Below are 15,314 nucleotides of genomic sequence, written 5' to 3' on the forward strand. Positions count from 1 at the left end.
GAGCGGAGACGGAGGAGTGCAGTCCAGAGGGGAGGGCAGGCTGACGAGGGACCAAGGTGTGAACGGGGGCAGGATGGAGACTTGTGAGGCTGGAGGACTGATGGACAACGGTGGAGACGAGGGAGGTTGGAGCCAGGGTGAAGGTAATCGCCCAGAGGTCTGAGGTGGAGATCTGGGCGAAGGGGCTTGAGGTGGAGGTGCAGTGAGTACATTAGTGGGAGGAGGCGGGAGAGGGAGGCAGGGAGGGAAAATAGTCTTTGCAAAGTTCATAATTGGAGCAGAGGGCTCGGCGGCGGCTGGAGCTGAGGGCTCGGCGGCGGAGACTGGCGCTGCTTGCTCGGCGGCGGAGACTGGCGCTGCTTGCTCGGCGGCGGAGACTGGCGCTGCTTGCTCGGCGGCGGAGACTGGCGCTGCTTGCTCGGCGGCGGAGACTGGCGCTGCTTGCTCGGCGGCGGAGACTGGCGCTGCTTGCTCGGCGGCGGAGACTGGCGCTGCTTGCTCGGAGGCGGAGACTGGCGCTGCTTGCTCGGAGGCGGAGACTGGCGCTGCTTGCTCGGAGGCGGAGACTGGCGCTGCTTGCTCGGAGGCGGAGACTGGCGCTGCTTGCTCGGAGGCGGAGACTGGCGCTGCTTGCTCGGCTGCGGAGACTGGAGAACTTGGCTCTGCGGAGACTGGAGAACTTGGCTCTGCGGAGACTGGAGAACTTGGCTCTGCGGAGACTGGAGAACTTGGCTCTGCGGAGACTGGAGAACTTGGCTCTGCGGAGACTGGAGAACTTGGCTCTGCGGAGACTGGAGAACTTGGCTCTGCGGAGACTGGAGAACTTGGCTCTGCGGAGACTGGAGAACTTGGCTCTGCGGAGACTGGAGAACTTGGCTCTGCGGAGACTGGAGAACTTGGCTCTGCGGAGACTGGAGAACTTGGCTCTGCGGAGACTGGAGAACTTGGCTCTGCGGAGACTGGAGAACTTGGCTCTGCGGAGACTGGAGAACTTGGCTCTGCGGAGACTGGAGAACTTGGCTCTGCGGAGACTGGAGAACTTGGCTCTGCGGAGACTGGAGAACTTGGCTCTGCGGAGACTGGAGAACTTGGCTCTGCGGAGACTGGAGAACTTGGCTCGGCGGAGACTGGAGAACTTGGCTCGGCGGAGACTGGAGAACTTGGCTCGGCGGAGACTGGAGAACTTGGCTCGGCGGAGACTGGAGCGGCTTGCTCGGCGGAGACTGGAGCACTTGGCTCGGCCCAGAAGTCTATCAGCCAGGCCGCATCACTGGGCGGCTTGTGTGAGACTGGCAGAGGTTTGTAATCCATACCCTCATACATAATTAAGATTCCCGTAGGGACGGGATCGGGCTCTGGAGATACTGGAGCGGGCTCTGGAGACACTGGAGCGGGCTCTGGAGATACTGGAGCGGGCTCTGGAGATACTGGAGCGGGCTCTGGAGATACTGGAGCGGGCTCTGGAGACACTGGAGCGGGCTCTGGAGACACTGGAGCGGGCTCTGGAGACACTGGAGCGGGCTCTGGAGACACTGGAGCGGGCTGTTTCCTCCTCCTCCGCTTTCGGGACCCAGTGGAGGAGTGTGGGTTCCGTGTGGGGCAGGTAGGGAGTTCGCTGGAGGGGTATGCGGAGGAAGACGGAGGTTGACTGACTGGCCCGGCCAGCCGTGTTTCTGGATGGACTGGAGACATACACTTATCCTGAACCTCATCCATGAAGAATTTGGAGCCATTTAACCACAAAATAAAATTGATTGTTTCGCTTAAGGAGAAACGATAATCAGGTTCATCAAAACGGATAGTGTTGTCGTCCAGTCCATCCAGAAACAGGGAGATTAAACATGCTTCAGGCCAGTCAGACAAGAAAGCAAGCTCAACGAACTCCTCCACATACCTTTCCAGCGAACGACCCACCTGAAGAAGCCCGATGAGCCGATCGCCAGTTGCCAGATGGGAGAGAGGCCTTGGAGGAGCTGGATCCAGGGAGCCGGTGAAAGTCTCCATTCTGTGGAAATCCAAAGTTTTTGGGTCCGTTCTTCTGTTACGGTATGCTGGTAGAGAGATGAGGCAGATACGGATTTCCACAATAACATAGAGTTTTAATCAAACAAAGGCAAGGAAACACCAAACATAACCTTAACACAACAGTGTTACAACAGAGAACGGACCAGGAGTGAAGGGAGTGAGTGCAATATATGGGGAGTGCTGACAATAGAGTCCAGGTGCAGGTGATGAGTGCTGATGAGGAGCTGACGAGGGAAGTGAGTGCAGGTGTGGAGAACAGGAGGATCTTGGGAATTGAAGTCCAGGGAAACAAGGGTACTGTGACATATGCCTTTTCAGGTGGTGCTTAATAAACTGGTACACTATATATACGTAAATCAACTTCGATGAACTGTAATAAAGTGCTCTCACCTTCATAACTCCTGTATCCAGTATCACTCTGGAGACTGTAAGCTGGATCATGAACAGTTTACTGATCTATTCTTGAGTAACATTTTTTTAGCTCAACCTCTGTTTTGTATTGTCCCACTGTATTGACATTTGTTCACAAAGCAGTCTGGTGTGAAATGATTCGCGGAGACATAAACGAATTTTGGTAGAGTTGAGGGAGCATTTTCTTCGAAAACAAAATTAATCCACCTCGTCTTCAGCGGCTCAGATTTCATGAATAAATGGGAGAGCTATGTGGATTAATCCATCCAGCTACAGAACACCTAAAACGCTTGAAAGACATTCTCGTCAGTGCAGTAATGGCGGACTGCGTACAACTCGCTGTGAACTCGCTCAGGGCGGTTCTATGTTAAAACAGCAGTGTCTGTCAACATTCGTGGCCGGGGGCTGTGGCTAATGTAACGTTACGTTGGCAGGAACCTGCAAACGGCTTGTTCTGAGACACTGCTTATGATTTATGGGGATTAAAAAAAGGAGTGGTTGGATTTTTATCATTATAGGGTGGTTATGTACACACACTGCCAGCACACATTTATACCACACTGCCAACACCATGCAAAAGTGAATTTTACATAATAGGTCCCGTTTAATGATAAGGGAATAAACAATACATTGGTTTCTACTTTTGTACAATTTATTCAATGATTTACCAGCAACAACATCATTGAATTATCTTAAACTGGGGGCTGTTTTCAGTGATTATCTGTGATTATTTTGATAGCATTATTGCTATAATTCAGTCATCGATTTACACATTCTTGAACAATAGGTTCTCTCTTTCCAGCAGTATGGTGTGGTACTTAAGTTACTATCAAGAGACACATTCCCCACTAAGGGTCTGGGAGCATTTATCTTCTGAGACCTGAACACTCATTAACCAGGCTGAGGCAGGCAGAAGAATTTAGTGAAATGATAAGCCCACTTGTTGAATAACGGCCTGAAGTCTTTTCCTCCTTCTTGCCCTACACAGATAACAATGGAATGTGTGTCCGTACAGCAATGCATTTCATACTGTTGTGCCTATGGGACTTAGTAGTAAGCTCTCAGTAGAAATCTCAAGGCTAAACACGTCACTGGGGAAAAAACTTCTTAAGCTGCATTCGCACTACAAGTGACTTTATCGCTGCATGTCGCCAGTGGCTGGCGGTGAGGTCACTAGTGGGCGTTCCAAATACTGGTTGCCTAGTAATGTTTGTGAATGACATTCATGGATGATAATCCATGTTGTAGACAACGGATCAGTTTTCTTGCCGCTACAAACAAACATTTTGGAAGGAAAAGACTAAATATAAATCAGATCATAAATAAAAGAATAAGATCATAAAATATAAATCATAAAACATAAAATGCTCAATATTAAAGGTAAACAATGAATGCGGCTTTTTATCCGCAGCAAAAGTGCCGGACTATCTGGGTTCACAAAACCATTCAGACTCAGAGTCAGCATGGCGAGCACCACCATAAGTACACAGAGACATACGTATCATAAATTATAGGAAAGTTGCTGACCACTAAAATTAACTTCATCTTGCCACGACACACTACAGGATGTAACGACAGATCACGTTCGCTCCACTGACTTCACTCCTATTGGCTGTCGCTACCAAAAGTCGCTCTTCATTTGCATAAAGTTAAACATATCTCACCTTTGTTGCGTCGTTGGACACGGCTACATCCTGGTGCCAGCGGTCACTGTCGCTCATCTCACTGGTATCATGATATATCGGGTCCTCCCTCAAAATCGGGTCTCCACAAACTGTCAGTTAATGATTATCCTAAGTAAATACAAATTATATTAAAGTGCCCCAATTATGGATTTTTGAAAATTACCTTTCATGTAGTGTGTAACATAGCTCTAAGTGAATGAAAACATCCTGCAAAGTTTTAAATCTGAAAGTGCACCGTATATAAAGTTATTGTCTCTCAAAAGTAAGAGTCGACTCTGAGTCAATTAAACAAGTCATTTGTAAAAAGCCCTTTCGTTGTGACGTCAAAAAAGTGTAATGCATTATCAGCTATTCACGGAGTTTACAAGAATAGTTGTGGGCCCGGTTCGCTCCCATAAAGTAAAATGAACTGTTTTTTTTCCTCTGTGTTTTTATTATTATTACTTTATCTGTATTGTAATAGGATGTTAAGATGCTAGTCCATGCTAACTAGTTGAAGTATTCTCTCTGTAAACAGTAAACACCCATTGTAACATCAAACAATGATATAGCCATTTTTTTACTTAGTCTGTGTACACATCTGGCCTAAATGTTTAGAGGTTTTTAGCCTCGCTTGGCATTCTGATACAGTTCCCAAAGGTGCACCTACATAAAGTATATCAGTGACGCCGCTATCATGTCTTATAAATAATGCAAACTAAGGTGACACTTACCATAGAGAAACGTCCTACTCCAGTCGTGATTGCGAATCAGTTTCTGGTTGATCAGCTACTTCATCGTTGGACTCGGGCTCGAATTGATACGGTAAAATCAATGCTATCGAATTGACAGCTGTCATTCAGTTATGGCAATGGGTGCGCAGTGCGTGCAGTAGACCAATAACAAAGGATTGGGCCATCTGACCAATCAGAGCAGTGTAGGCTCACGCAAAGGAGGGGATTAGAGAGACTGATTCTTTGAACTGCTTCTAACGAATCGTTTACGAATAGTTGAGAACAGAGGTGAAATTAAATGTACATTATGAGAAAACAAACTTATCGGGTATCTGTATAATATGCTAGTACATAAGCTTACTAATACAGACATAAATGGTCATTATAACATAGTTGAAACAGCATTTATCATAACATGATTTTGTAGGAAGGCGCTAAATACCTATTAAAAGCAATTTGAACAGATGGGATCTCGTAGGGTCCTAAAGGAGACCCAAGCCTTATGTTTCTGCTACAAAAACATTGGGGATTTTTGAATGAATTAACTTAATTATAATCTCAATTAGAGTGATGCACTGAACAAATGAATGTACTTTAAATTAAACTTTTAAAAATAGTATAGTATAAAAAATAAACTAGTCAAAAATATATGAACAGCAACATCTGGGAATAATTTTTTAGTCAATTCAAATACAAGAACAGTTCCAACACACTGATTCACTAGAAAACATCTGATTTTCCAATGCTATAAAAGAGAGGACCGTTTAGGACACATATTAAATAGAATGAATCAAACTAGAATGAATCAAACTGCTTAGGTTGAACTGACTCACTAGAATGAATCAGACCATTAAGGATAAACTAATTCACTCAGATTAACCAAAATAGAATTAATCAGATCATTTAAGTTCACTAGAATTAATAATTCCAATGTAACATGAGAGAAAGAGGACAGTTTAGGATAGTACGATTGATTATGACTTTAGTTCTCTCGTATATAAAGCTACAGCTGCAATACAATGCAACAAGTAAGCAACACTAAAAAAAAAAAGTAGTGTGTTACTTAAAAAGCTGTTACTGAACAATTAGCAGCACCATTACTTTTGGCTAGTTACTCGGTACCCAAACACTGCTCTTTTTTTTTTAAGCACAAAAAAAGTACTAGACCCAATGAACGGTAATTACGTCAATGAACCTCAAGCCTCTCTAGAAAGAGACAAGAGGATTTGTTCCTCTTTGTGCTCTGTAGTACCATTCTGCATGAAACTCAAGGCCCTAATTATTAGTAAAGTAGAATTAAGTAGACTAGTGCATAAAAAGAGCAAAACAGGTAGTGGTATTAAAAATAAGACTGGTTATTTAAGAGGAGGAGAAAAGGGAGAGATAAAGACCGCATTTTCTTCTGAAGGGTCAAAGAAAGGAGGTGAATGAACCCTATTACTCGAACTCTTGGGTGGTGTTAGCATTCACAAGTACAAGTAGACTTTCTCATCAGGACTTTGCTGTGTCTCTAGTTTCTTGCATGTAAAACCTCTTTTCAACCATAAATTCCAAAGCTTTCAGATTGTCAGTGAGGGGGCAGACATGACTCAGCTGACAGCGAGGAACTGTGGGGAGTGTCTTTCTCAAACATTTTGCCTTGCCAGACACCTTTAAAAGGAACCAACCAACTGAATCGAACTGCAAAGCTTTGATAAGGACAATATGCTTCCAAGTTTGTTTGTTTTTTTTACTTAAGCTGCTAGTAAAAGTTTCTGAATATTTACAGATTCAAGTTTGACAAAGCCTTGACCTACTTGTTTATATAAAAAATGTAATATAAAAAGCTAAACCTACAGCTATGAAAAATAAAAAAAATGGTGGCCATCACTCTGCTTTCATCTCACAGTGAAACCAGCTGAAACGTTTTCCACTAGTTGTAGTATCTACACCTCTTTCTCTCTGTCTTTGTCTGACATAAAATCTTTTAGTCAAACTGTAGTATAGGCATACAGTCTCTACTATCTCTTATCTTGTTTTGTGACCTTGAGAAGTGTGTATCAGCTCTTCCTGTGGTTTTTATCCTCCCATCTTTCTTTTAGCTGTTGTCAAGTTCACTACTGCCAGTATAAAACCTGAAAACCGAGTGCACAATATTGGTTCACTCAGAGAGACAGAAGTCAGGTTGATATTCTCACAAGCACCTCCTGGAAAGATGGGGCCTTCTAGGTCACAGTATCTAAATGTCTATATGACCTTTTTGTTTTTGTTGCAGGGCCAAGAAGGGCGTGATGAAAAGCCTGTCTCTGAAACCCCGACCCCACCACAGACGCAGCCTGGTGTACATCACAGCTTTGTACAGGAGCACTTCCAGGCACAATACAAGTAAGTGTACCGCCAACACGCAACACACCACATTTGGGGTCCTAAGAATTTTTTTGTTTGTTTGTTTTGAAATAAGTCTCTTATGCTCACCAAAGCTGCATTTAGTTGATTGGAGGGGGGAAAAATATTGTGATATCGTAAAAATATCGTGATTATTACAATTTTAACTAATGAAATTGTAGTTTATTCCTGTGATGACAAAGCTGAATTTTCAGCATCATTACTCCTGTCACTTTTATGCATCCTTGCTGAATAAATCAATTAATTAAAAAAAAAAAAAAAAAAAAAACTGACCTCAAATTTGAATGAGTGTATATATGTTAAATGTATATAAATTACACAAATTTGGATTTTTCACAGCCTGATTGTGACCCTGGACCACAAACCAGTCATAAGTCGCACGTATATATATGACATTGAATGTCAAAATTATTGATTTTTCTTTTATGCCAAAAATCATTAGGACATTAAATAAAGATCATGTTCCATGAAGATATTTAGTACATTTCCTACCATAAATATATCAAAAATGTATTTTTGTGAGTGGATGTGCACCGCTAAGGACTTCATTTGGACAACTTTAAAGGCGATTTTCTCAATATATTGATTTTTTTTGCACCCTCAGATTCCAGATTTTCAAATAGTTGTATCTCGGCCAAATATATAACTATACATTAATGAGAAGCTTATTTATTCAGCTTTCAGATGATGTATAAATCTCAATTTAAAAAATTGACCCTTATGACTGGTTTTGTGGTCCAGGGTCACAATTTATTATGACTTAAGAGCAGTGAAATTTGAAAGCATATTAGAATATAGAATACATGTTAAAAAAAAAAAAAAAAAAAATCTACATGTACTAGTAATTTCCACTGGAATAAATTCATTTCTGTGAAAGTAGAGAGATTGTTGAAGAGGATCTTAACTTGACAGTTTTTGTATCTATCTACATTTTTTTATATATATAAGCATATTAAAAACCAACAGGTATTTGTGATTTGGACACGGTTCTTAAAGCATACCAAGTCCATTTTATACATTAATATGCCCTAGCGACTACACTGAAAAAAAATGAAAATACTAAACCAGTTAACTTACAATCATCTTAATACATTTATGTTTGAGAGGAGAACATAATTATATTGAGTAATGTCTAAGTGAAATTCAACACAGTCATCAAAAAGTGATATGATCATGTTGCAATAAATTGTTGCAATCAAATTGATTCTAATTTCTAAAAGGTGTATATTAGTACCTTAAAATGCATATTAAAATACTACTATTTGGGCTGGGACAATACATCGATTCACGATACAAGGAATCTGGAGCAATTCTGATCATTTTCGATGTATCGCAATCCTCTCCCGATTCGATTCTGAGCTTAGTTTTTAACAGCATATGGCACTACATGCTTTAGAAACACCCATACTCTGCTAGCTTACAGTTCCTTTACACACACCACTTAAACCTAAAATAATAATTCATAAAGTTTGAAAAGGTTGAAGTGAATTACAAGGGTGTTCACAGTGGGCTGTGTTTACATTAATCTTGTGAGAAAATATCAGGATCGTTCTAGACTCATTGTATCGCAAATCGAGAATCGATGTCCCAGCCCTAATATTTAGGGGTTAAAAAATACACAAAGATGTCCTTTTAAGGGTATACTGCGACAAGCTGTTGTACCCCTAAAGGTACAATTTTTGTACATTTTCTTTCTGAGAGTGTTTAGAAAAAGATGACTTATGACCAGCAATGGGAAAAAAACAATTCCCAAGACCAAATTCCCAAATCTGACCCCCTCCACTTGCTATGACGTGAGATGAATCGGTTTATGTTAACTCCTGGGATACGGTTCCCTCTTTTCCCCCAGTCCAGCTAATCATCTGTGTTAACGAATATTGATAAAGCCAACAAATTTAGGATGCAGCATATGTCCAACTTCAGCAAGCTGTTCTTAGACAGAAGATCCAAGCAAACCATCACCATCAAGCAACTCCAATCTGGCCAGATGGTTTGGTTGTCCACAAGAGATCTCCATTTGAAGTCTCCATCAAAGAATCAGAGTCTTTGATTTAGTGGTCCATTTAAAGTTCTAAGACAAATACCTCCAGTCGGTTTCAACTAAAACCAACCTCACATTCAGACTGACTACAAGCCTACATGTAGTAACAAACTTTATCTAGGACTATGTATCTAGGAAAACTATGTAGGACACCATGTACTGTGGTCTCATATATTGAAACAGACTCAACATGTGACTAAACTATATAGTGCAGATTTGATTTATACGGTCTACCAAACCACTAAATGTCTGTTCAGTATATTTACGTTTATGCACTTGGCAGACTTTTTATCCATTCCTAAGCAACTAAAATTGCATTCAAGGTATGCATTTTATTTGTTCATGCATTCCTTGCAAATTGAACACATTACCATGGCATTGCTAGCGTCATGCTCTACTGGTCTGGTTGAGCTACAGGATTGCACTATGCAATATATTGAAGATGCTTTTAAGATATTGCTAACCCAACCAGCCTGACACAACAACATTGACTCTACATCGAAACTGTTATTGAACTGAACTGATTGAACACTGAAATGACTCAAGCTGAATAATGACACTGTTGTCTTATGTAGAGCAGTTTATAGCTAAACTGAACTCAATTTATAATTGATGAACTTTATACAGTTATTGAACTGAACTGAATCAACACCGAACTGACTTGAGCTGAAAAAAAATTACACTTTTTCTTCTGTAGAGATGCTTTATAGCCATTTTTAATTTTTTATGTTTAAAGTTTGTATCATTGATCATTATTTTCCTGTTGATTATTGATTTTGGGAAACTTGTTCATTATTTTTACAGTTTTATTTTACACAATTCAGTCATTTTATTATGTTTCAGTTGATATAGCTTTGGTCGGCATTGAAACTACCCAATTCAGTTCCCTTTCAGTCGGTCGCATTCGACGTACAGAGTAACCAAATGGACCTTCAAACATAATGATTTTTTCAGAATTTTTGTCTTTCATTGGTCAACCAAAAAGATATGGTGCGTTCTCTTTGTCCTCGGAAATGGGAAAGTCAGTCTTTTTAGTCTTTTTACACCCTTTATTTGTAATATAATATATTGTGAGAGTATGAATCACATTCTAGAACCTAGAGAGTTCGGATCTCATATTTCCTCTCAATCTTCTTCTCGCTCCAGTGGGTGAAATGCAGTTAGCAGATGCAGTTTTGCCCAGTGCCTTCACTGCAGTTCTGCACTGACATGCGTCTCAACAGTTTATGCCACTCATCCAGCCTTGCTTAAGCTGTTACCTGTGTTTTCACTGTCATTTTGAGACATCATTACATTACTTTATCCTTCTCTTTTGGCATCCACATCTCTTTTTTCCCACCCTCCATCTGCTGCTAGCTGGTTAATTTGTTCATTTTACATAAATTTCATGATGAATCACTGACATGAGTAGAAAATTACTGTTTATCATCACCCAACTGCTGACAAAAAAGTTCTGCACAAACACCTGGCCTGCAGTCCAGACATCAGCAAGCCTGAGCACGCAAACACACAAATATCTACATGGACGGCTCAACACAGACATAAAAACACTGATTAAATGTGTGACGCAGTCTGAACCTCTTGTTCGTGAGAACTGTAATTAGTTTTGAAAATGACAGCACACTAGACATCTGCTCCTAAAGGAAGTAACTCGTGTTTTTTGCTGTACTTTTAAATCAATAGTGAAATATCTGCCATTTCATAATCATTCTTAAAAAAAATGGTTCCAAAACTGGGTTTTCGCAGTGATGCCATAGAAGAACCATGTTTGGTTCCTCAAAGAACCTTTCAGTGAACAGTTCTTAAAAGAACCATTATTTTTTCTTTTAACCCTCTGGAGTCTGAGGCTGATTTGGGGCTTGGAGAAGTTTTGGGCCATTTACACCTGAGAAGACAAAAGAATCACATAATAATGACCTGAAATGACTTGCATATTAATGAGGCCTTTCAGTCAGGTAGGCTGTGAAAAAAAACCCTCTGTAATAATGTCTCAGCTCATCATAAACAGCTATACTGTGAAATATTATTACAATTTAAAATAATGGTATTCTATTATATTCTTTAAAATATAATGTATTTCTGTGATGCAAAGTGTCTGAACAATTATGTTACCTCTATGGCATTTCATATAGGCTTTTAGCTTAAAAGCACGCACATTTGGAGAAATATTGATGGATTCTTATATATTTATGTCAGTTTTCTATACTGAGAAGTAATATTTATTGTCATCACTATGAGTGCTGGATACTGTGTTTTCAATTCATACTTGCAGCCGGAGGGCGCTCTCTGTACACCTTTAGTCCACAAATTATTCTAAAGAAGAAGAGGACATTTCAGGAATGGTGTTTTCAATTCATACTTGCAGCTGGAGGGCGCTCTCTGTACACCTTTAGGCGACAAATTCATATAAAGAAGAAAAGGAACTAGGAACTAACGTCTTCTAGAGATCTCTAACCATTGCTTTAACATCCAAATAAACACTTTTCAAGACAATAAATACACGATTGAGACGATGAATGCATGTATTGCCTCTGAATTTGCATCTGAATAGCGCTGGCTCCGTGGGCGTGGCCGCATTAGCGGATAATGAGCTGAATCACAGACTTCTGACATGGCTCTCTTTTCATACAGATTACATAAACACAGAATGTTTGTTTTCGATTTGACTTGCACGATTTAAAACCCGACACACTCAAAAAAATAACTTGTTGGTCTAACTTAATTCAATTATGACACCTATTTCCACACAGTTGAACTGATTTATTTGAACTTAAGATAGGTTAATTGTACTGATGAGTAAAATTCATGGTAATTGAATGAGATCACACCAGTTTCATTTGACATATTCTGTGAATGTTTCCTGAACATAATTCATTCTTGTTGATCCAACCAGTGCTATTGCAATTCAGACTGGTGCCCTTGTGCAGTGTTGCTCAAGTTTTCTGCACTTTTAAGGAAATGGAAAGACCTGTTAGTGTTTAAGTGTTTAATGTTTATTATTACAAATATTTTGAACATTTAAAAGAGTTTGTAGCGTATATATATATATATATATATATATATATATATATATAAAAATTTTGTTACCATCATGGTGAAGATGTGCGCTTGTGCTTAGGTTGTGAATAGCTGTTGTACACAGACATACATGTTTCATGACCATTGAGAGGAATAAAGCTGATGACCATATGTAGACTGTGTAAATTATGTGCTGGCCCTCAAACTAATTTATTTATATTTCTATAAAAACTAAACTAAAATATCACTTTTTCATATGCTAAGTAACATTTATAACATGCAAGTAATGATCAGGTAAAGAACTTCTCATCACTGGCTTTAGCACAGTTAAAGCTTGTTGAGAACAACATAGATTTATTTCATGCAGCCACCCATAGCCTAACCACAAGGTCTACACTTCAGCATAATGGTAACCTCAAAAAAATCGACATAACAAACTCTTTTAAATGTCAAATATAACTGAACATCAAACTTTAAAAGGTATTTCCCTTTACTAAAAACACATTAAACAGCACTTAAGTTCAACATTTACTGTCCTGATCTTTCCCTACGCAAAGCATGCTGGGAACTAGAAATCCACTGCCCAGTTTCAATCAATGCAACATAAATGATTCATGTCATCCCAACACAAATGGTTTAGGTTAACCTAACATTTTGCAAATTTAATTTCATTTAACATAATACAATTGAGTGCAAATGCCAATTAAGTAAAAAACTAAAGATTTGTGTTGGTTCAGCTTATTTTATTTAAATAAACTGAACAAGCAGCTAGAATCATTTTTTTGAGTGCATTTCAACGTTTCTTTAGACGTAAGTGTCATTTTTTTTGTCATTAGTATTCATAAGTTACAGTTCATTTTCTGAGAACTATCAGATTGGACTTCGTTCAGAGGGAGAGGAGAGATCACGCATCATGTTAGTTTTCTTTATTTTACAAAAAGCACAACATTGTGTTTTTACTCTGAGTGTACACAAATAAAAGAAGACATTCTATAGTTTCAAGTGATATATTACTTATGTCTCTATGACAAAAAATGACAGAGTATTTTAAGTCTGTTTTGCTGCAATGTGAATAAAATCCAGCAAAACGCGCCGGCGCGTTTTCAGACCTCAGGGAGTTAATGTAAAAAATCTAAAGAACATTTTTCCACTGTAAAGAAGCTTTTGTGGAATAGAAAGGGTCCACCAATGATAATGGTTCTTAATGGAATCATGGATGCAATCATTATGAAAGTGTGAAGGGCAAGTTTTTGGTTTTTATCTCCCTTTTTAAAATCTCGATGGAAAAAAAGAATGGCAAAAAAACTTCCAGAACCAAGGCCGGTGTAGAAAATAAGCAGGCACTGTTGCACTAGGTCCACAGCAGTGGTCTCCAACACTGGTCCTGGAGTACCCCCAACATTGCACATTTTAGAGCTGTGTCCCAATTCAAAGGCCACACCTTCGAAGTCCACAAATGTAGGACTGAGCACAGCACCAGTGATAACCAGTAATTACAAGCAAGTTCAGGCCAAACCGTCTCTTTCTGATGCTAGTTAGGTGGTACAGTATCATCGCATAGTCACTTTTATTCCGAGGCCTAGAGGTACGCCTTAGGTTCTGAGCGTTTGTGGAAGAAATTACTAAAAGAGCTTCAGTTGTAGCACAGCATGAGAGAAGGTTTAAAAGTCGCTGTATACAACGACAGGCCCTGTGTGGAATCTAAATGACTCCCACTCAAGTGGCCTTCATACTAATGCAGATCATGGCACGAACGTTATTCACATCAGCGTCTTCCAAATATTTAGTTAGCTCCTTCTGTTGTCTGGATACCAGTAAATATTGAGCTTATGAGGGAGAAAGATTATTTCAGAAGAGTGTATTTGCTTATTTGTTTGCACTAATAATGTGATCCTAATTTGTCAATATTACAGTATGATATGATATTAATACTAAAATTTGCCACAGCACAAGGCACTAGGTATTGCATCACACAATAACTGACTCAAACCGACCCTTCAGTATGGCAGGAAACACTTTAAACATCTCTTTCTTGGCTCATTCTACCTTTAAAAAAAAAAAAAAAAAAAATCTACTGAATAAAAAATGTTTGTTTGAAAAATATAACAATAGTAAAAAAAAAAAAAGAGAGAGAGAAAAAGCTGTAAAACAATTTGAAAGATTGCCATATGGTTATAAGGTGGCAAATAATCAGCAAGAACAAGAGGTGAAGGAAGACCCAACTTACCAAAGAAGGTAAATAAACATGAGCACCAAACTCCAATAGGCCTACTAACTACATGTAATCCAAAAGACAATCCATGAACAAGAATGGGAATTCCATACACACAAGCATTAAACTAAGAAATAAACATTCTTGATGTATCAGTGCAATGCAAATAATTCAATTCAATTCACATTTATTTGTATAGCGCTTTTCACGATACATATCGTTTCAAAGCAGTTTTACAGAGAATGCATGTCAACATTACAAATAACACAACAAAGAAGACAATTAAAGACTGTAAAGGTGTATTCGTTTTCATCTAGATTAGCGTGCCCCCTGCTGGGTAGGTGGAGTTATTATCGGGTTGATTTAATTTTTTCTCTCTCTCTATTCACGAGTCGAAGATTTAAACAGGGCCCAATTTGGCAAAGGATGACATTTCCTTTTTTGAAAATGACAAAAAAATACATCCCCTCTGTTACCACCTTCCCTCCTTACCATGCCCATTAGTTTAACAGTGTTGTGTATTATGTAAAACTTACCATGCGGATGAAAAATGTGTTGTAATTTATTTCAAATTAACTAATTATAAATTTCGGCAAGTGGCAAATCAGAACTTTGTAATATAACTTTGTAGAATATTGTAACGAACTGCGCACAAAGTCAAACATGCTTTCAAGAGGTTCAAACGCATTGGCGTTATTTAAAAAGTTGGCATGCAGGGATTGTGTGTGTGTGTGTGTGTGTGTGTGTGTGTGTGTGTGTGTGTGTGTGTGTGTGTGTGTGTGTGTGTGTCTGTGTGTGAGAGAGAGAGAGAGAGAGAGAGAAAG

General features: G+C 39.5%; 1 protein-coding gene across 1 annotated transcript in view; it reads left to right on the forward strand.

Annotated features, from left to right (window-relative positions):
• Positions 1-15,314, forward strand: part of usp43b (ubiquitin specific peptidase 43b) — a 94,603-nt gene that overhangs the window by 31,312 nt on the left and 47,977 nt on the right. Inside the window, exon 3 of the mRNA XM_048162172.1 lies at positions 7,089-7,198. Coding sequence (XP_048018129.1) covers positions 7,089-7,198 — 110 coding nt within the window. The remainder of the gene's footprint in view (positions 1-7,088; positions 7,199-15,314) is intronic.

This window comes from Megalobrama amblycephala, linkage group LG1, assembly GCF_018812025.1.
Source record: "Megalobrama amblycephala isolate DHTTF-2021 linkage group LG1, ASM1881202v1, whole genome shotgun sequence".
In the NCBI taxonomy this organism is placed as follows: domain Eukaryota; kingdom Metazoa; phylum Chordata; class Actinopteri; order Cypriniformes; family Xenocyprididae; genus Megalobrama; species Megalobrama amblycephala.